Here is a 23,508-nt window from a genome sequence, read left to right as displayed (position 1 = left end):
AATGTTTCCTAAATATAACTAAAAAAAATCTACAAGAATATCTCTCATCTTTGACTATAAGTGACACTCTCAAGGTACAATGTATTTATATTTAACAATTATAGGTATATATTTATTGCTAATATGGGAATAGCATGAGAAAGTTTGAGAAGACTGACATCAAAACTTAAATTATTCACTAGATTTTTCAAAGTCTTCTGGTCATTTCTTTTCCTATAGTTTCTAACACAAGTGTTGGAATAATTTTTTAAATGTAGTAACATATGTGGTGTTCCAGGCTACATATGTTTAACAGGACATTTTAATATTCTCAATACCCCCAAGAACTAATCATGAATTGATGTAGAGAGTGCTAGTAATCTCTCCTCCCCTTTCTCTGCCCCCTCAAAAAATTCTTACCATAACACTGTATTCCATCGCCACTGTATCCAAAGGGGCAGGGTCCACATTTGAATGCCTGATCCTTTGTTGATTCACAGGGCACACCAGGGAAACATGGCATATGTGCACAGTTGAGTTGCTTATTAAGTGATCTCCAGTCAATTGCCAAATGGTTTACACCTGAGGCATAAGGCTTTCTGAATGAAGCAGTCCTTCCTGAAATTCTTGACTGCACAGAGCTCTCTAGTGCCTGGCTACGCTGATTTACACGAAGAGAAAATGATGTTTTCCAATGGAAAGAAGACAGTGTGGTCCATACGGACTGTCTCAAATGCTTTGCTTTAGAACCATGGTCAGAATTAGTCTGGGTAGCTGAAATCCCAAGATATTTTCCAGAAGGTGTCAGATCAGTTGAGGTATGGCTCTGTTGAATAGCATGCAGCTTTGTGCCCATGTCTTCTTGAGCGGAGGTATTCCTTGTGATATCTGCTTGAATCTGTAGTTCATAGTCTGAGAGTATTTTAGCAGCTCCTGCTTCATTTTTTTGAAGAAGGGCTCCCTGTGTGCCATTTTTCACTTTGCTGAATGGAAAGGTTTTTCCTATAGATGGTATAGGAGACAGAGGCACCACTTTTTCTTTGAGTGGAGATTGGATATCAATAGTTAAGGGATATCTTGCTATATGAAAGATTGTTTCTAATTTTGGAATATGATCTTGTGAAGATGCAGAATCAATATCTTGTAAATTCTTTATAACACCTTGGGTAAGGGAGATGTTGGCTTCCCCAGGGACTTTCACAGTTACATCAGACAAACGTTTGGCAGAACTTGACACTAAATGAAAAAAGGTGGATCAGCACAAAATATTTTATATTTTCTTGTGACATTCGATAGACAGACAAACAGACAGATGATAAATATGATAAATATTTTCTGTCGTATGTCATGACAGTCGCAAGTCAAGTTACACATGTGACCAACCGGATTATATGATTATTATTTTTTTGCAACTACCATTAAGTGAACGCAATGGTCATTAAGCAAACACCGTGATCATTGAATGAACACATTGTCAGCAAGGGGCGTTTTTTTGCAGGGAACTGGAAGTAAATGTTGATTTCTGGCAAAAAAACCCAACAACATTGTAAATGGTGATCATGTGATTGTGGGATGCTGCAAACAGCCATAAATGCAGATCGATTGCCGAGCATCAAAATAAGATCATATGATTGCAGGAGGGTGGCCTTCGAACTTTGAATTGGGGTCATAAGTACATTTTGGGGAGAATGATATAATTTCAAATGGTCAGTAAGCAAATAGTCATAAGTCAAGCACTACCTGTATAAATCCTTCCCCTTTCTGGGCTGGATATAGACCTTCATTTAGTTTTCCACAATGCCCTTAACTTTATTTCTTGCAGTGTCTTGACATACCATTGTTCTGGGTCAGAGAAGAGATTCCACCGAAGGACATTTTATTTGAGATCTCAGAATAGGAGGACCCAGTTGGCAATTCAGTTTGGACTTTTTAATATAAATTAGCACTTTAAAAAACACACACACACAAATCAGAACAGCTTAGGCGTCTGAATCATTATTGGTGAGAAATGTGTGCAATTTGCATCTGAATGAAAACTGATCTAATATCAGTTTTTTGCAGCAAAAATTCCCCAAATAAAGTTGAATTATCATTTTAAATTCCCAGTTCTCCAAATGTGCCAGGTTACAAGAACATTTGAAAAAAACAAACAAAAAGGAAAAAGGAAAAAGACCTGTTAGGGAAAACAGTTTGCAAAACAGAAAAAAGGCAAACATTTATATTCTATTTTTTGCTAAGGTGAGCACTGAAGGTGGCTCACAAAGTTTTAAAATATCATAAATAAAATATACCATAAAAACAGTACAAAATATACAAAATGCTGCTAACACTAAAATCAGCTATTAAGAGGAGATATTTCTCTTCTCGGATGTTCTAAATGGTGAGAGACTGAAGCCAAATTGCTCCACAAAAGAACGCATTATGTAGCCCAAAAACAATTCCTGCATTGAGAATAATGCAGAAGACAGTTTTCACCCATCTATAAAATAGATGCACTGACAGCATAAACACCGTCAAGAGGTAAATGTTAATGGCTGAAGAAGTTGGTAACAATAGAGACAGTTCTTCAGTCAGTTAGATTTTAATGACCAATTAGCACCTTAATAAATAAGATCTTCTATTTAATATGTTAGGGAAATTTTTTATCTCAAATAGGTTTGATAAGAATACTGCTACAGTTTTAACTTAAACCTTCAATTGTGATTATCTGCAGAGAAACCTGGTGCCACAATTAAACTTCCCTGAAGCAATCCACAAGACTCTCTTCCAACTCTGTTCTCACCCTATCTCAAAGCTTGGAGGAAAAGCCAGCTCTTCACCACCCAGAATGTCATTTCTACAAGAGACTGCTGTATTTTCCAGATAAGATATGTATCTTAAATATATTTGTCAGTTAGAAATTCTGACTATTCCTCTAAAGTTTGAAAATGTAACTTGGAAGGCCCTTTCTATCCACTCCTGATTTTGAAATTATGTTCCCAACTAAAGAACCTCACATGGCTAAGTTCCTCTTCAAAGGGACATTCAATGTATCAGCTAATTCTTTCCTACACAATACCTTCCTCAAATTAATACTGAGAACCAGTACTGCAACAAGATACTGTAAAGTCCTAATCAAAGTCAGTTGTTCTGATGATAAGTTCAGAATTGTCCTATAGTAGTAGTAGTAGTATCACCAATTGGAATCTTCTATTTCTTTCCCAATTTCCTACCCAAGTTATTGAGTTTTAAATTTTGGACTCATTTAAAATATTTATATACCACTCTATATCATATTCTCAGAGAAACCTACAGTATCATCTTCCACTGAATGCATAATTAATACATTCCCAAATGGGGTTGCATTGAACTAGTCATACAGTAGTGTAATAGGATCTTTTTCACTTTGCTTGCCAATATAAGTTTCTAAGGAGTTTTTGAATTAATGAATAAAATATCCAAATAACTGGGTGATAGAAGTATCTGTTTAAAACAGCAAGTGGCAGAAAATGGTCTCCTACTTTCTCTTCCATTTAATTTTATACTGTACTTTTGCTGGCAAGGATTATCACATTATTTAAAATGCTACATAATTTACAGAGGCTGAGAGGAAAGTGGGTTTTACAAGTAGAGATTAGAATCAAAGCAGTATTTTTTTAAAATGTCATATTTTTTTTATTAAACTGTGAAGAAGGGTTAACACTGAAAGGTCGCCCGAGATCAACAGCTTTTTCTTTTTCTTTTATTTCAAATAGTCTTCAATATCTTAAGATGTATCATCCATTATCAACGGAAGAAGCAGAAGTGGTTATCCCTGCCCCAATGTGCTACCATATAATGGAAGAAGATGGAAAATAATGGTGACAGCATAAAATGCTCAAGGTCAAAATGAAATCTGCATGCCCCCCACAAAGCAACATTATTTTGTATAGGCCTGTCAGAATAAATTAATTAATGTACTTGTATATATGAATAGATTAAAAAAAAATCAGATGCACATTGGATATATTCCTGTCTTTAACTCTTGCATAATAAGGAAGAGAAACATTTGCTTGGCATTTTCCTTCTAATATAAGAGTTTTGTGGATCTTTTGGAATGCACAAAGCTCTGTGCATTTAGGAAACAATAGAATGTAAGGGCCAGGCCAAGAACAGTTATAAAGCAGTTATACAGCATGCTTTAAAGCAGGGGTGTCGAACTGCTGGCCCACGGGCCAGATGTGTCATTCCAAAACCGCGCCCACCCCATTGCTGGCAATGGAAAAAAAGTCACGATATGTCGCGACACGTCATTTGACGTCGCGAGTTTGACACCCGTTTTAAAGAGATTCTGGCAAAGGCCAGTGACATGAAGGAAAAAAACCCTGAGGTGTGTAATTTGTACTTTTGTTCTTGAGGCTCTCTCTCTCTCCCCATCAAGGCAGCATCCTTGACTTAACAACCATTCATTTAGTGACCATTCAAAGTTACAATGGCACTGAAAAAAGTGACTTATGACCATTTTTCACACGTATGACCATTGCATCATCCCCATGGTCACGTGATCAAAATTCAGATGCTTGGCAAATGGCAACTATTTATGATGGTTGCAGTGTCCCAGTGTCACCTGATCACCTTTTGCAACTTTCTGACAAAGTCAATGGGTAAGCCAGATTCACTTAACAACCTTGTTATTAACTTAACAACTGCACTAATTCACTTAACACCTGTGACAAGGGGCAAAACTTACTTAACAACTCTCTTGCAAAGGAAATTTTGGGTCCAGTTGTGGTTTTTAAGATAAGAACTATCAGTATATTTCCCTGGTAATGAAAGGAGAAGAATTGCGGGTCAACAGTGGCTGTCATAATATCTGCTTTTGTTGCCCTCATGGCTTGGTTGGTTTATGATCTTGCACATGTAAGGAATGAGTTGTTCTACTACTTGCCCAGCAATCTTTGGTGAAGAGCCTTGTCCCTTTTGGATACCTTCTGAGCAGCTATAATAGTCAGTGAGAATTAACACACAAGACAAAAGATGCCAGCCTGCCTGTTTTATAATGTTGCTGTTAGAGGGTAGTTTCATAATATATAGCCAATAGTCCTTCAAGTCATTGTATTTAAGCATCTGTTTACTTAATTGTATGAATATCTGCTTGCCGGGAATTCAAATTGATTTTTATCAGCCTTTTCATTATTTGCTGGGACAGAAAATTGAATGATTAGATACCTGTTCTTCATCACCTCCAGATTAAATTACCATAACATTTTTTCCACAGAGCTGGAAAAGCATTCTGAATATCAGCCCATATGAAATACTGAAGCCTGATTTTGATACTTACCCTTAAATGTATAATTACTTTAGAGACAAGATATTTAAATTGCTCCCTCCTTGCCTTTAAACCTGTCAACATCAATCTTTGAAGGACACCTTACTCTGTGTTCTACCACTGTCTGAAGTGTCAGCCCTGTCTGGGGATCTTTGATACAGTTTTCATTGTTATGATTGCTGGAATTTTACTAGAATTTTAGTTCATACATTTTTTTCATGTTAATTGCAGCTTTTTAAAAAATATTTTATTGGGTTATGGTTCCATGATAATTTTTAATATTTTTATTTAAATCAATAATTTAAATAATTAAATTGCATTGAGCCAGTTTGATGTAGTGGTTCAGGGTGCTGACCTAGAAACCAGAAGATGGTGAGTTCTAGTCCCAGTTTAGGCATGAAAACTGGCTGAATGATTTTGGACCAGTCACTCTTTTTCAGTTATACCCATCTCAAAGGGTTGCTGTTGTTGGGAAAACAGGTGGAAGAAGTATTAGGTATGTTGAATTACTTATAAAGTAATAAAGGCACGATAATAATCTAATAATTTTTTTTTTCAAAAAATTACATTTGATCAGTTTTATATTGTATGAAAATATAACATTGTTTTGTGATTGTTGGGTATATGTTTTGTATGTATGTATGTATGTATGTATGTATATATGTATGTGTATATATATATATATATATATATATATATATATATATATATATATATAAAACAATTCATATATAGAGAGTTTATATTAATGTTTCCTAATGCATGTTATTAATATACATTCCTTATAGATGTTTAATGTAATTTTCCTTGATGTTCTCTTTTTTTCCTATCTATGTGCATAACCCTCAAACTATTTTCTTATGGATAAGCAGCACAATACAAGGTGCACAAAACAATTAAGAAGTAATTAGCAAAAGAAATACAAGAAAAAGATCTTAGTTTATATTAACATCATCCCCTATTTCAAAACTTGGAAAGCCATGCTTGCTTTCATCTTGTCCATATTCTCATTTGGACATGCTTTGCACATGGCATAACAATGTTATTATGCTGTGTGTGAAGCAATGTATGAAGGGTATATTTATTCTTCCCTCGTATATTTGGGATTCAGTCTTCATTCATTCTTTTAACATTACAATAAAACCTGAACATATTGATTTTATTCTTGTTACTCAATTTTGTATTTAGCCTATGCCATTGTAAGCCACCTAGAACAGACATGTCAAACATAAGGCCCCGGGGCCAGATGCGGCCTGCGAAGTGGTTTCATGCGGCCTGCGAAGCCATCCTGGAAACAGTGAGGGAACGGCCCCCACTGCCTTGGCCCTGGCCCTGGCCAGCCAGGAGCCAATGTACAATTTTGTGGTGGCCATCTTGGCACTTGCCCCGGTGGACCATGCCTTGGCACTTGCCCTGGTCCCACCCCCTTGTTACATGCAAATAAAACCTCAGATCTGTCCCACTCCTGCCCAGGCCCCCACAGGCACCCTTGACGTGAATGTAGAACTGGCCATGCCCACCCAGTAGGCCACACCCACTCCATCCACACCCACCCAGTAGGCTGCACCCACTCTGGCCACACCAACCCCCCCCCCAGGGTAACTATAATGCTGATGTGGCCCTCAGTGAAATTGAATTTGACACCCCTGACCTAGAGTCACTTTGGATAGTGAGACAGGCAGCATATAAATTTAATAAATAAACAAATTAAAATAAAACAAACCAACATTTTTCAATCCCTCATTTCCTTTAGGCCTTGTCTCCTTTGAGCACATATATCTATACCAGGGGCCAACTTTTGGGCTGTGGCCCACTACCAGGTTGTGGCTTCCTGGCCATTGGGCCATGGAACAAGCTGGCCAGTGTGCACAAGTGTGCATAAACTCACCCCCACTTGCACCGCCGCTATGCAAATGGGGTGCCATGCGGCAAAAACAGGGCACTGCTTGGCAAAAACGGGGTGATGCTAGTGAGTGCCACGCAGGCGCAAGCACCACCCTTTTTATATCACAAATGCTTGCAGCCCTGTTCGTGTGTGTGCGCACACATGCGTGTAAAATGTTTCGCCCTCACTTTCTCTCCAGTCCACCAACCGAGAAAAGTTGGAGACCTCTGATACACTAATGCTACCACATTTGACTTACCTTTTTTGCCTTCCAATATTTCTAGCTTTTATTTGCATGTAAGAAAGTTGAAATAAATATACTTTCATATCCACTTTTGCTTCCTTCATTTATTCCTTAGGCCACACACTAACATTCTATAGATTTTACACAGCAAAATTCACCTGCTTGTTTAGGTTGCTTTCCACAATCTGTAGAAGTGGTCGTCAAATGCACATGGTCTTCTGTTCATTAGTTTTCAGATCTGTACTTTGAACATTATTGAACTTAGAACTTATAGTAATATTAGCATCACAGTAACATTCACTGTTACAAATGCTAAGCTCCTAACATAATATTGTCTACATTCTGAAATACATGTCATGTATTTTCCACATCCATTCATGTCTAGACTAAACACATTTCTAATATCACCATAAACATTCATATACTGTAATTTATCTACAAATGCTTTAAACATCTTACACCTTGCTCAATTTTAATCATTCATTATGCATCCTATTTATTCTCACAAATATTTTATTTTCATCAAATACACTTCAAAGCATTTAGCAATCAAAATTCAATTGCAATCTAATTACATCTCCAGCAAACATAATTCAAGCTCATTTACTGTCTCAAAAGCAACCATCATACAATAATATTTCTTTCTCACATTCATACATTCTCAATGACCTGCTGAAGGGCAAAATTCTGGTCTGCATACTCCTGTCCAATATAAACCATACTTTACTTTTCAAATATTATTCACTATTCATTCATTTGTTATCCACTGACATACTGGCAGATGACACCCAGCTTTATATCTCTACCCTGTGAGTGATGATGTGGATGTCGTATCCCAGTGTCTGGAGGCTGTTGGGGACTGGATGGAGTGAAACAAGTTCTGACTCAACCCTAGCAAGGTGGAGTGGCTGTGGGTATTTGGATCCCCAGAAACAAGGTTCTTCCATTTTTGATTCTGGGTGGAGTTGCACTGCCCCAGGTTGTCCCAGTGTGCAATGTGTGGGTCCCCCAGGACTCATGGTTTCTGCTCAAAAAACAGGTGGCAGCCTTTGCACACCTTTGGACTGTGGGCTAGCTGCATCAATACCTGTTTTGGGAGGACTTGACTAACCACTAGGTTAGATGACTATAGCACATCTGTATATGAAGTTGCCTCTGAAGACCATTTGAAAACTTCTAGTGGTGCAGAGTGTGACTGTGCAGGCAATAAATTGTGCCAGAAACATGGCACACATATAACCACCTCTATGTGAACTGCATTGGTTATTGGTGCATTTCTGGGTACAATTCAGGATGCTGGTGGTTACCTTTAAAACACTACATGGCTTTTACCTGAGGGATTGCCTTTTTCCAAGAATCTCTATCATCTAACCAGATCAAGCAGAATGAGCATGCTGCAGATCCCATCAGTCAAGGAGTCTCAGCTGGTGGGGAGAAAAAGATGAGCTTTTTCTGCAGTGGCCCTTGCTCTATGGAACATCCTCCCTTTGGAGATTAGAATGGCCCCACACCATGTTAGCCTTTTTTATAAGGCACTAAAAACCTGGCTATGTTTATGATCTGGGATGTTGCATATGTTAAGGGCCCCATTTCCTAGCTGTACTGCTAACTGGCCAAATATTTTGCTCCCATGTGTATGTAATCTGTATGTTTTTAGTGTTTTTTATTTTTGTTGTTTCAAAATGTTTTTAGTATTTTTAACTGTAACGTATTTTTTTAATTGTAAGCTGCTTAGAGTCATTGACTAAGATGGGCAGCTATAGAAATTGAATGAATAAATAAAAAGCCTTTCAATCAAAGTTCTCTTTCATTCTTTTAGTCAAAATTCTTCCCTTTTCAGATCTTATTATAGCAATAGCAATAGCACTTAGACTTATATACCGCTGCATAGTGCTTTATAGAACTTTATGAGCTGTTTATAGAGTCAGCATATTGCCCCCAACAATCTGGGTTCCCATTTTATGGACTTCAGAAAGATGGAAAGTTGAGTTAACCTCTAGTCCCATCAGGATTGAACTCCATGCTATCGGCAGAGTACTCCCATCTAACCACTGTGCCACCAGAAGTCTTCTAATGATCTTATCAACATGTAGAGTATTGTACTACTGTACAGCAGTTCTTGCTTTCACTGTTATAAGAACTCTTTCTTAATAAGACACAAGTGGATTATATACATACATACATACATATATATATATATATATATAGGTCTTTGGTTGTTCGGGTTTTCTCCCGCGTAAAATTGGAAGTGTCTTGGCAACGTTTCGACGAAGTCCCATTCGTCATCTTCAGGCTGGTGCTTTCAGCTTCGTGCCTCGAGCAGCAGTATGTGGTCTTGGCTGTTTCTTCCTTTTAACTGCCAGTGGAGGTATGAACTGATTGGGTGGGAGCTTGGCTGTGTTCTGATTGGGTGGAGGTGTGTTCTGATTGGTTAGGGGCTTGGCTGTGCTCTGATTGGCTGGGGGGTTGGCTGTGCTCTGATTGGCTGGGGGGGTGGCTGTGCTCTGATTGGCTGGGGGAGTGTTCTGTTTGGTTGTGCTCAGGTTAGTCTGAGTTGCAGAGGGATTCAAGATTTTGGGCTGCCCTGCCATTCCTTGGCTTCGCGTTCGTGGTCTTGCTTCCTCTTCATGGAGGGTGTCAGTTTGCTTCATGTATGGATTGGGGGGGTTTAAAGTGGCTAATGATGCAGCTGTGGTCTGGCTTCTGGTTTGTGGTCGTGCCTCATAGTCAGTGTGGCTTTGGGTTTGTTTTTTGCGTGGATGTTTGGTGGTGACATCCTGCGTGGTTTTTGTGAGTGTGGGTCTGGTATCATTTTTTGTGTTAGGGAGTCGTTTGTCAATGAGGGTGGGTTTCCAAATGGCTGGTAGGCGGGAGGTATCATCTCGCTTGTTCATGCTGTGTGGGCGTTTTTCTATCTCGATGGCTTCTCTGATTATTCTGTTATTAAAATGTTCACTTTTGGCAATGGTTCGGGTATTTTTAAAGTCAATTTCATGTCCTGTAGCTTTAAGGTGTTGGACCAGGGAAGATGTTGGTTCCTCTTTTTTGATTGAGTTCTTATGTTCTTCAATGCGTGCACTTATTCTTCTGTTGGTTTGTCCGATGTATGTGGTGGACAAGTGGTGCATGGGATTTCGTATACTCCTTGATTTTCTAATTCAATTTTATCTTTGGGGTTTCTAAGGATGGTGGATATTTTTCTGTTTGTGCAGAATGCTGTTTTGATGTTGTGTTTATGGAGGATCTTACTGATTCTGTCTGTGGTGCCTTTTATGTATGGGAGGATGGCTTTGCCGTTTTCTTGTTCTTTGTCTTGGATTTTAGTGGGGGTTTCTTTTTGGATTAGGTTTGTAATCTTATTTCTATGGAATCCATTGGATGTTAGTACATTGGTGAGAGTGTGTAGTTCGGGTTTTAGGTGTTGTTCGTCAGCTAAGCGTTTTGTTCTGGAGATGAGTGTCTTGGCTACAGAGTTGATCTGTGCTGGGTGGTGGTGTGAGAGAGCGTGCAGATAGCGGTTTGTGTGTGTTTTCTTCTGGTAGATGGTGTGTCCTAGGGAGCCATTGGATTTCTTGTAGACTAAGACATCCAGGAAGGGAAGTTGGTTGTTAGCTTCTGTTTCCATGGTGAACTGTATTTTGGGGTGTAGGCTGTTGAGGTGTGTGAGGAAGTTGTCCAGTTTTTCTTTCCCATGTGGCCAGATTATGAAGGTGTCGTCTACGTATCTGAGCCAGAGTTTGGGTTTGTGATCAGATTTTTCTAGAGCTTGGGTTTCAAAGTGTTCCATGTAGAGGTTGGCAATGACAGGTGAGAGGGGTGATCCCATGGGTGCTCCTTCTGTTTGTTTTTTTTTTTTTCTCTAAGAAAAATACCCCAAAATACAGTTCCCCATGGAAACAGAACTAACAACCAACTTCCCTTCCTGGATGTCTTAGTCTACAAGAAATCCAATGGCTCCCTAGGACACACCATCTACCAGAAGAAAACACACACAAACCGCTATCTGCACGCTCTCTCACACCACCACCCAGCACAGATCAACTCTGTAGCCAAGACACTCATCTCCAGAACAAAACGCTTAGCTGACGAACAACACCTAAAACCCGAACTACACACTCTCACCAATGTACTAACATCCAATGGATTCCATAGAAATAAGATTACAAACCTAATCCAAAAAGAAACCCCCACTAAAATCCAAGACAAAGAACAAGAAAACGGCAAAGCCCTCCTCCCATACATAAAAGGCACCACAGACAGAATCAGTAAGATCCTCCATAAACACAACATCAAAACAGCATTCTGCACAAACAGAAAAATATCCACCATCCTTAGAAACCCCAAAGATAAAATTGAATTAGAAAATCAAGGAGTATACGAAATCCCATGCACCACTTGTCCCACCACATACATCGGACAAACCAACAGAAGAATAAGTGCACGCATTGAAGAACATAAGAACTCAGTCAAAAAAGAGGAACCAACATCTTCCCTGGTCCAACACCTTAAAGCCACAGGACATGAAATTGACTTTAAAAATACCAGAACCATTGCCAAAAGTGAACATTTTAATAACAGAATAATCAGAGAAGCCATCGAGATAGAAAAACGCCCACACAGCATGAACAAGCGAGATGATACCTCCCGCCTACCAGCCATTTGGAAACCCGCCCTTATTGACAAACGACTCCCTAACACAAAAAATGATACCAGACCCACACTCACAAAAACCACACAGGATGTCACCACCACACATCCACGCAAAAAACAAACCCAAAGCCACACCTGACTATGAGGCACGACCACAAACCAGAAGCCAGACCACAGCTGCATCATTAGCCACTTTAAACCCCCCCAATCCATACATGAAGCAAACTGACACCCTCCATGAAGAGGAAGCACGACCACGAACACGAAGCCAAGGAATGGCAGGGCAGCCCAAAATCTTGAATCCCTCTGCAACTCAGACTAACCTGAGCACAACCAAACAGAACACTCCCCCAGCCAATCAGAGCACAGCCAATCAGAGCACAGCCAACCCCCCAGCCAATCAGAGCACAGCCAAGCCCCTAACCAATCAAAACACACCTCCACCCAATCAGAACACAGCCAAGCTCCCACCCAATCAGTTCATACCTCCACTGGCAGTTAAAAGGAAGAAACAGCCAAGACCACACACTGCAGCTCGAGGCACGAAGCTGAAAGCACCAGCCTGAAGATGACGAATGGGACTTCGTCGAAACGTCGCCAAGACACTTCCAATTTTACGTGGGAGAAAACCCGAACAACCAAAGACCTATATACATATATATATATATATATATATATATATATATATATATATATATATATATATATATACGATTAAAAAGGTTAAAAATGTGAACCCTAGGGATATTCATAATAAAATATAAAATGAACACTAGGGTAATAAAAACTAAAAAGTTTTTAATAGGTTAAAACTATAAAAGTTTTAAAAAGCGCCAAGCTTTCGCCGTCACCTGCCGGCATCCTCAGGGCTGGCGTGCCAGAGAATGAGAAGGTCTTTTTATAGGCGTGCCGAGGTTTGCACTCGGCTCCTTGATCTTGTTATGGGGCCTGATTGGTTCAGCCGTGTGTAGTTGGCCTGCGCTTTTTTTCTCTTCTTAGTTGTATTTTTATCCTCGTCCGTCTCCAGTTCTCCCAACCTCAGATTAGCTGAATGGCAATTCCAGTTATTTCGGTTGCTTTCATGTTCCGATCTCCCCTCAGGCTTGGGTGGTGGTGGACGTTCCAAGTTCCTTTCTCCGCCCCGTTCTGTCCGGTTGCTACTTTTAGAGTCCCATATATTTCCGGTCTCAATGCTTTCGGTTTTAATATGTTTATCATCCTGGTAATCCCGTAAATTGTTACGAGTCTGGTATAGCGTGGGGGGGTATTCCGCATGGTGGAGGGGTCGTCTCTTGTTCGTTGTCATGCCCAGCTGTCTCGCACGTGTCTTACTCCGAGTGCTCAATCCTGGGGGTGTGTGCATAGTCATCGGGGCGCGTCCCTCCTGGTTACCGTGTTCTTCCTTAGTTCTCCCCTTTTTTACCTTGTTGGAAGCGCTCGCGTATGTTCTATGGGAGTCCTCAGGATTGTCAGGTAGGGGGTATGACAGCTCCATCTCTCGCCCCCTGCCGCTCTCCGACTTTCCTTCCTCCTCTCCAACGGTATGTAGGGGTTCATCATCAACCACCTCCCATGGTTTGTCCTCATAGGAGCTGATCGTTCCAGCTACATGGGGAGGTTTTCTCCTCCTTTCCCGACCAGCTGCGATGTTTCTCTGGGATAGGAGAGGAAACCAAGAATGTAATCAGGCAACAGGTCACGAGCCTAATTATGAGCCACAGACACCAACAAGTTTTATCGGCAGAGGAAAGGGTGGCTTTAAGCCAACTTAGAAAAGATGACACCATTGTCATCCTCCCAGCCGATAAGGGGAGGGCAACTGTCGTTTTAGACAAAGAGGCATACGTAAGAAAGGCATTGGATTTACTCCAAGACGGTGCTGCCTATAGAGTGGTTAGTAAAGATCCCTCCACCACTTTGAGAAACCGTACTAACAAGCTCCTTGATGACCTCAAACGTAAGGGGAGGATGGGGGAAGAAGTGCTGAGAAGGATCCGCCCTGGTGACTCAGCACTCGCTAGATTCTATGGCTTACCTAAGATACATAAGCCCAATGTCCCCCTCCGCCCCATTGTAGCATTTAGGGGTACCCCCATCTCTGAACTTGCCAAGTGGCTGAGCGTTCGCATCGGCCACTTGGCAAGTAACAGTGACACCACCGTAAGATTGGCAGAAGAATTCCTCAATAGAATAAAAACCCTGAAGGTAGAAGAGGATGAGCTCATGGTCTCCTTCGACGTAGTTTCTTTATTTACGTCCATCCCGCAGAAACTTGTGGTTGAGGTCCTAAGAGACCGGCTTAACCAAGGAGACCATGGGCAACACCAGGACTCCCTTCAAACGGAGGACTTGGTAAAGCTCATGGAAATATGTCTTAACACCTACTTCACCTTCCAGGGGTTTATATATGAGCAAATTAAAGGAACACCTATGGGGTCGCCGATCTCTAGTGTGGTTGCAGAGATGGTACTCCAGCAGCTGGAACACATAGCGATGGCCCAAGACCAACCAAAATTTTGGGCCCGCTATGTGGACGATACGTTTGCGGTCATTAAGAAAAGACACAAAACTGAATTTATGGGCATCCTGAATTCGGTATACCCGGACATCCAATTCACCATGGAGGAAGAAGATCAGGGCAGTCTAGCATTTTTGGATGTACTAGTTGAGTACTGCGATGTTTCTTTTGGTGTGTGGGCAGGCCATTGCGTTTGGTGATTCCTCCGCATTTCCACCTGCCGTATCTTCCCTCATCTCCTCTTTGTAGCCGGGGGTCCGGACCTTGGTTCTTGTCCCTCCCCTGATCTTCTGGGATTGCGGCAGTCCCACGGGGATGGTCAAGGTGCCTCGCGTTTGCTTCCTTTCTTTCGAATTGCACCTGGTTCGTTGGGCGCTGCGGGTGCTACCCAGATTGTTATCAAGCCGTCGGGGGTGTTGCCGCCGATTATTGGCACTCCATGATCTTAAGGCTAAATAGGATGGGCATAGGTCAATGTGCCTATTAATAGACTTACTGTCTGAGAGCCATGCTTCTCTAAGAAGGCGGCCCCCTTTGGTGTTATCATTTGCCAATACACTGACGTCACTAAAGTTAAACTTATGGCCTAGATCCACCATATGGGCCCATATTTGGGAGTGACAGTCTCTCCTTCTCACTGCTAATTCGTGCTCATGGACCCTGGTCTTAATGCGTTTAGCAGTCTCCCCAGTATAATTACATTGGCAGTCCGTACAGTCAATCCTATAGACGGCTGCTGATCTTTCGGTGCTGGGGAGCGGGTCCTTAGGGCGCATTATGGCCGCTCGCAGTGTTTGGTTGGGTCTATGGGCCACCTGTATTTTGTGTGGTGCCAGGATCCTAGCTGTGGCTTCCGATACGTTATGGATATAGGGGAGGGCAATACGTGTGGTGGCTTGAGGCACGGATTCTTGAGATGCAGGGTTACTCCGGAGTCCAGGTGGTCTCCTGAACTGATTAATGATTTTAACCGGGTAGCCGTTGCCTCTACATGTTCGGAAGAGGTGGTTTCTCTCTTCTTTTTTGGCTTTGACGGTGCTGCAGTGTGTCTCCACTCGTTTGAATAGCGTCCTGACACAACTGGCTTTATGGGCCATCGGGTGATTACTCCTAAAGTGGAGAATCCTCTCTGTACACGTTGGTTTTCGATATACCCTGGTAGCTAGACATCCATCCACCTGGCGCTGCACTAGTACATCCAAAAATGCTAGACTGCCCTGATCTTCTTCCTCCATGGTGAATTGGATGTCCGGGTATACCGAATTCAGGATGCCCATAAATTCAGTTTTGTGTCTTTTCTTAATGACCGCAAACGTATCGTCCACATAGCGGGCCCAAAATTTTGGTTGGTATTGGGCCATCGCTGTGTGTTCCAGCTGCTGGAGTACCATCTCTGCAACCACACTAGAGATCGGCGACCCCATAGGTGTTCCTTTAATTTGCTCATATATAACCCCCTGGAAGGTGAAGTAGGTGTTAAGACATATTTCCATGAGCTTTACCAAGTCCTCCGTTTGAAGGGGGTCCTGGTGTTGCCCATGGTCTCCTTGGTTAAGCCGGTCTCTTAGGACCTCAACCACAAGTTTCTGCGGGATGGACGTAAATAAAGAAACTACGTCAAAGGAGACCATGAGCTCATCCTCTTCTACCTTCAGGGTTTTTATTCTATTGAGGAATTCTTCTGCCGATCTTACGGTGGTGTCGCTGTTACTTGCCAAGTGGCCGATGCGAACGCTCAGCCACTTGGCAAGTTCAGAGATGGGGTACCCCTAAATGCTACGATGGGGCGGAGGGGGACATTGGGCTTATGTATCTTAGGTAAGCCATAGAATCTAGCGAGTGCTGAGTCACCAGGACGGATCCTTCTCAGCACTTCTTCCCCCATCCTCCCCTTACGTTTGAGGTCATCAAGGAGCTTGTTAGTACGGTTTCTCAAAGTGGTGGAGGGATCTTTACTAACCACTCTATAGGCAGCACCGTCTTGGAGTAAATCCAATGCCTTTCTTACGTATGCCTCTTTGTCTAAAACGACAGTTGCCCTCCCCTTATCGGCTGGGAGGATGACAATGGTATCATCTTTTCTAAGTTGGCTTAAAGCCATCCTTTCCTCTGCCGATAAAACTTGTTGGTGTCTGTGGCTCATAATTAGGCTCGTGACCTGTTGCCTGATTACATTCTTGGTTTCCTCTCCTATCCCAGAGAAACATCGCAGCTGGTCGGGAAAGGAGGAGAAAACCTCCCCATGTAGCTGGAACGATCAGCTCCTATGAGGACAAACCATGGGAGGTGGTTGATGATGAACCCCTACATACCGTTGGAGAGGAGGAAGGAAAGTCGGAGAGCGGCAGGGGGCGAGAGATCGAGCTGTCATACCCCCTACCTGACGATCCTGAGGACTCCCATAGAACATACGCGAGCGCTTCCAACAAGGTAAAAAAGGGGAGAACTAAGGAAGAACACGGTAACCAGGAGGGACGCGCCCCGATGACTATGCACACACCCCCAGGATTGAGCACTCGGAGTAAGACACGTGCGAGACAGCTGGGCATGACAACGAACAAGAGACGACCCCTCCACCATGCGGAATACCCCCCCACGCTATACCAGACTCGTAACAATTTACGGGATTACCAGGATGATAAACATATTAAAACCGAAAGCATTGAGACCGGAAATATATGGGACTCTAAAAGTAGCAACCGGACAGAACGGGGCGGAGAAAGGAACTTGGAACGTCCACCACCACCCAAGCCTGAGGGGAGATCGGAACATGAAAGCAACCGAAATAACTGGAATTGCCATTCAGCTAATCTGAGGTTGGGAGAACTGGAGACGGACGAGGATAAAAATACAACTAAGAAGAGAAAAAAAGCGCAGGCCAACTACACACGGCTGAACCAATCAGGCCCCATAACAAGATCAAGGAGCCGAGTGCAAACCTCGGCACGCCTATAAAAAGACCTTCTCATTCTCTGGCACGCCAGCCCTGAGGATGCCGGCAGGTGACGGCGAAAGCTTGGCGCTTTTTAAAACTTTTATAGTTTTAACCCATTAAAAACTTCTTTAGTTTTTATTACCCTAGTGTTCATTTTTATATTTTATTATATATATATATATATATATATATATATATATATATATATATATATATATATATATATATATTAGGTTGCTAACAAAGAATAAAGAGAGAATGGTATAGCTATTTCGAGTTCCTTTAACTCTCTTCAGCCAGACTTACTCTTCTGAGATTCGAACCTGGGCTTATCTGCATGTTAGGCAGATGTTATAACCTCTAAGCCACAGGCTCTCCTCACTTTGTCAGCTGTATCAGGAGAGAGACAGGGGGAGGAGATTTTTACCTTGAATGAACACCCTGTCAGCCCAAATATGGGAGAAAGAAATCTTCTTTCTTTTCTTTTCTTTTGCCTGTATCAGCTCAATCTAGAGCCATCCACAAGCAGCAGTCGCCGACTGCGACATAATTTTTACATTTTTTTTTTTAGGTTGCTAACAAAGAATAAAGAGAGAATGGTATAGCTATTTCGAGTTCCTTTAACTCTCTTCAGCCAGACTTACTCTTCTGAGATTCGAACCTGGGCTTATCTGCATGTTAGGCAGATGTTATAACCTCTAAGCCACAGGCTCTAAGCTTTGTATTTTTTCTGCCTCTTTAAATCTTAAATGTTCCTTGTTCCATTTACTTTCTCTTGTGTACAACAAATTTCTCTCATTCCCATTTTTGTAGCAATCATTCTCTATTATGATTTTTCCTTGATCCATAGTATCTTTCACTTCATCATTATGTCAAACATTCTTGTCTATATCCTGTTTCTATAACTCCATACAAATTGGTAACATTTTATATTTTTTTAAATTTGTTCCCAGAAGCTTTGAAATTCTCTTTTCTTATCACTTCTTGTTCACTCTGTTGGGAGATTAATCTATCTTCTAATACTTTTTCATGTAGATTTTCTCTTCCTCTTCTGCTATATTAATGTCTTCCCAAGATCTCTTTTTGGCACTACCAAAAGATGGCCTATCCTACTTTCAGAACATTTCATCATCCTTATATCTTTCACTAATTCAATCATTCATCACAAGTAATCAAAGTAGTTGTTAAACTCCTCACAACACAATATGATCAAAGAAGCAAGAATTAACATTTTCAATAAGATGTTTTAAAGTAAGAATTAGGGACAAATCACCGAATCTTGATAGGAACTTCCATCCTTCATTTATTTGAGAATTCAATAAAATAGAGAATATTTTGAATTACTTTCTGAACTGGGATGGGCTACTATGTCTTCTCCTACCTTTCAGATATTTAGGGCTAACATTCTTCTCAGTACATTCCCATAATTCTCATAATCTCTGACACCAATCACACTTTTCAATTAAAGTTATTTTTATGAGCTCACATGAATATGGCTTAAACCAGTGGTGGTGAATATATGGCACCCAGTGCCCTCTCTGTGGGCATGCACACTGCAGCCACTAGCAACTCGTGCAGGTCCATTAGGCTGCCACTGCCCGAAACAGCAGCCCCGCCTAGCACAAAGCAGGCAAAATGGCCAGCTAGCAAGCTTGAGTAGAGATGTTAGAGTATCGATGTGGCCACGCCTACCTGGCCACACTCACCTAGTCTCCTGTGACCACTCTGGCCACACCCATCCAGTGGGCCACACACCCCGCCCTCCCTGAGGGAACCACAATGCTGATGTGGCCTTGGCACTTTGCAATAAATAAGTGGGTTTTGGGTTTCAGTTTGGGCACTTGGTCTCTAAAAGGTTTGCCATCACTGGCTTATACCATACATTCTGCCAGGCTCAAACCCAGAGACGACAGAGCAAAATCCAACTGAGTTCAATCTTTTACTTGTTTACACCTAATGAAAAGAATCTTGCCAAACTAAAGCTATAATCTTCTAAGATTTACTAGATCTATCCTGAGAAATTCTAGGGTGGGGATACCCTGAACCTCTTCCCTCCTTCCCCATCCTGGAGACTGTGCAGTCTCTTAATGTGAGCCAGAAGTCTCCCACTCTGCTCCTCCAGGGGCATATTCCATCACACATGGAATGCCCACCCATCTTAAGCAAGTGCTACCAACTCTGTATACAAAAACATATAAAGAAGCTAAACAATCACCATTCTCATATATTCTTGGGTCTCCAAATTGTCCAACATTTTTTTCTGTACTCTCTTCTTGTTTTTCCCACCCATTTAAGTCACCTAATAAGAGGACCCCCCCCCCGATCACATTCATTGAAAATGTTGCTCAATTTTTCCTCAATCTTCTTTCATTATGTCTGTTTTGCTGGAAAATAATTGATTCCTACTTTCCTTTGCACCCACAACAATTAAGAAACTAAAAGTCTATAGAGATTCTCAGTCATCCAGATTATAGTCATCCCAAAAGTGCTTTTTCAAAAGGCATCTGGACTTTGTTTTTTCCTGGAAAAAACAAAGTTCAGTTGCCTTTTGAAAAAGTACTTTTGGGAAAATCAAGAGATTAATTTGTTTCTTTTGGCTCACATTTCAGGCCTTTCACTTGCAATTAAACTTTGGTGTAGCAAACTTATACAAGTTCCTTTAAAAAAAACTAATTTTTTTAAAAGCTAATTTTTCATTCTCAAGGCTAATTCAAGGCACTGATTTAATTTTAAATCTCTGAACAATTTGTTTCTTCTTAGATCAACTTGCCAATCCTTTATTTTTTAGTGAGATCGATAGTTATAGATTTACAGATTAGAGGACTTCTGAGCTCTCATCTCAATTGTGTCCTTCCATGAAAGACTGATTGCAGATCAAATCATAGCATTCCTTTTGACCTAGGCATTCTTATTTTAATATATTTTTATTCGTTGATTTAATGTTTACACTTGTTATTTTAACTTTCATAGAAATTATATAATATTTATCTTTTTCTAACCTTGTTATTTTTATGGATGAAGGTCGGTTTGTAGATTTCTACAAAGATTAAAAAAATCTTTATAAGCTTGCATTAATGCATAACTGTACTGAACAATAATAATGGGGACATCTGTAATAAATGTATTCACTTAGAATAAATCTATAAAATACTGAACATGAGACAAACTGCATTAAAAAGATGCAGGGAATAAATCTTTTATTTTATTGACAGACATGTACATGCTACATTAAGCAAAAAAAAAAGGTATATAATATTCCATTATCTGTTCATTAAGAAACTGCCCACGGTGCTTTCTAAGGAAGGAACAATCCATCAAAGTTATTTTCATTTTAAGCTTAATAAAATTAACCTGTACATTAGCCAGGTAGGTTGGAGACACTAGAAAGAAAAAGTGGGAAGAATACCAATATAGTAAAGTTTCTAATTGTATCTTTTGTTCATAAAATTTAAATCATTCCCTTCTACTAAAGGATGCAGAGGAAATGCAAAAATCAAATTCAAATCACAACCAAGATTAGCATGTTTAGATATGAAAATGGGATTTATGTTTGTATGTATTGAATATACTCCCCCTTTATAGATAGCACAAAAAGCAGTGCCAGTGAAGGATGATCCCGGTGCCAGGATACATAATTTTACTGTAATTCCATATAACTATAATCCCAAGAGGGAAATAAAGCCTGGATAGTCTTTTTCAGACATGCCGCATTGGACTGGTTGCTGACCTAGCCAATATAATGGTGACATTATATTTGACTAAAGAATTTTTCACAGGCTCCCTTTCAAATGCTCACACAAAACAGAGAAATTAATAAAATGCCATTCTTATCTTATGTCTCCTGCACTGTCAGATTCCTCCTCCTGGCTAAAAACAGTGTGATACTGACACATACAGATGAGCTACACTCAAAGAGATTCAATCTTTCTCTCTGACATAGGCAAACAAAGATACAGAAGAACAGATTGTGGGAGAAATCGCATCATTTTTTTCTCCCAAAAGAGCACCATTGCATTTCTTCCAATAAAAAAGAATGAAAGGTAAATGAAATACATTGCCAATGACTTGCGCTTCACTTAATTTGGATGAGAAATGCAGATAGTTTTTTTTTTTATTATTAAAAAGTTTTATAAATTTTACAGAAAATAAAAGACAATACAAAAACAAAAAACAACATATACAAATAAAAAACAAACATTACCCAACAAAACCCCCCTTCCCCCACCCCTACCCAAACCCCCCCTTCCCCCCCCGGAATGCAGATAGTTTTAAAAGTGACTTTTCACACTTACAACCATTGCCGCATCCGCTTGGTCATGTGATTGAAATTCAGATGCTCGGCAACTGACTAGTGTTTATGACGGTTGCAGTGTCCCGGGGTCATATGATCACTTTTTGTGACTTACTATGACAAGCAAAGTCAATGGAAAAACCAGATCCGCTTAACAACCAAGTTACTAACTTACCAGTTGCAGTGATTCACTTAACAAAGGCCGTAAAATGGGGCAAAACTCACTTAACAAATGTTTCACTTAGCCACAGAAATTTTGGGCTCAATTGTGGTTACAAGCTGAGGACTATCAGTATTCTAAATTGTGATTGCTTCAAAAGTAATAATGATTTCTATTACAGTAACTGTGAGAGGGATCTCGGAGTCCTAGTGGACAATCACTTAAATATGAACCAGCAGTGTGCTGCAGCTGCCAAAAAAGCCAACACAATGCTGGGCTACATTAACAGAGGGATAGAATCAAGATCACGTGAAGTATTAATACCACTTTACAATGCCTTGGTAAGGCACATCTGGAATAGTGCATCCAGTTTTGGTGTAAAAAAGATGTTGAGACTCTAGAAAGAGTGCAGAGAAGGGCAACAAAGATGATTAAGGGACTGGAGGTTAAAACATATAAGGAACGGTTGCTGGGTATGTCTAGTTTAATGAAAAGAAGGACTAGGGGTGACATGATAGCAGTATTCCAATATCAGGGGTTGCCACAAAGAAGAGGGAGTGAAGCTATTGTCCAAGGCACCTGAGGGCAGGACAAGAAGGAATGGATGGAACTAGTCAAGGAGAGAAGCAACCTGGAACTGAGGAGAAACTTCCTGATAGTTAGAACAATTAACCAGTGGAACAACCTGCCTCCAGAAGTGGTGAATGCTCCAACACTGAAAGTTTTTAAGAAGAGACTGGACAGCCATTTGTCTGAAATGGTGTAGGGGTTGAGCAGGGCGTTGGACTTGACAACGTCCAAGGTCCCTTCCAACTTTTTATTTTTATTATTATTATTATGGATCATCGCAGTCAGCCAGATGTTCAGACTGGATTTGGCATTTTGTCTACCTATTGAGTCCTTACCAAGGACCTGGGATAGACAGATGTGGATGTTTGATGGTATTACAGATATCGGCGTAAGATGGAAGCAGTTCCTAGTAAGGCCGCCTTTTGCAATTGACTAATGGCAAATTTGTCAATGCCAATGGTGTTCAAGTGGTGCTCCAGTTGTTGTTGTTGTTGTTATTATTATTATTATCCTATTAGCAAACATGGATTCCAATGTTGTCTGTCTTTGATTCCCTTTCCTTTTACTTCACCCGCTCTCAGTTCTGAAAACTCTTTGGTCTAAGTTTTCCTGGCAGGAATAAGTCTTTATTACATTGTACTAAGCATGGGCTATCTTTGAAGATGGTGTAAAAGAAGGCCTGACAACTGGAACTAACAGATTCAAGTTGTGGCCACTACATTGGCTTTCAGGTTGCTTCCAGATCCAGTTCAAAGTGTTTGTTACTTCCTTAAAAACTTTATTTATTGCCATCCAACTGACTTAGGGATCATTTTTTTCTTTAATTAATTTTTTTTATTTTATTTTTCACCATACACCAAAACAAAGTTAAAATACATAAACATAAATCTTTTCTTTTAACAGAACAGTGCTGTACATTTTAACCATTCTTTACATCTTATTTACATTTTATTTACATCATTAATTATATCTTTTTCTTTCTCTGTTCT

General features: G+C 40.6%; 1 protein-coding gene across 1 annotated transcript in view; it reads right to left on the bottom strand.

Moving 5' to 3' along the window:
* Nucleotides 1-399: 399 nt before the first annotated feature.
* The window catches only part of VWDE (von Willebrand factor D and EGF domains), a gene marked incomplete at its 3' end in the record, with an annotated part of 157,307 nt that continues 134,198 nt past the window's right edge, over nt 400-23,508 (bottom strand). Inside the window, exon 25 of the mRNA XM_039360249.1 lies at nt 400-1,215. Coding sequence (XP_039216183.1) covers nt 400-1,215 — 816 coding nt within the window. The remainder of the gene's footprint in view (nt 1,216-23,508) is intronic.

The sequence above is a fragment of the Crotalus tigris genome, unplaced genomic scaffold (genome assembly GCF_016545835.1).
Source record: "Crotalus tigris isolate CLP2741 ecotype Arizona unplaced genomic scaffold, ASM1654583v1 scf7180000019170.200965, whole genome shotgun sequence".
Taxonomy (NCBI): Eukaryota; Metazoa; Chordata; class Lepidosauria; order Squamata; family Viperidae; genus Crotalus; species Crotalus tigris.
The sequence above is the reverse complement of the archived record's forward strand: the minus strand, read 5'-3'. Positions and strand labels throughout refer to the sequence as shown.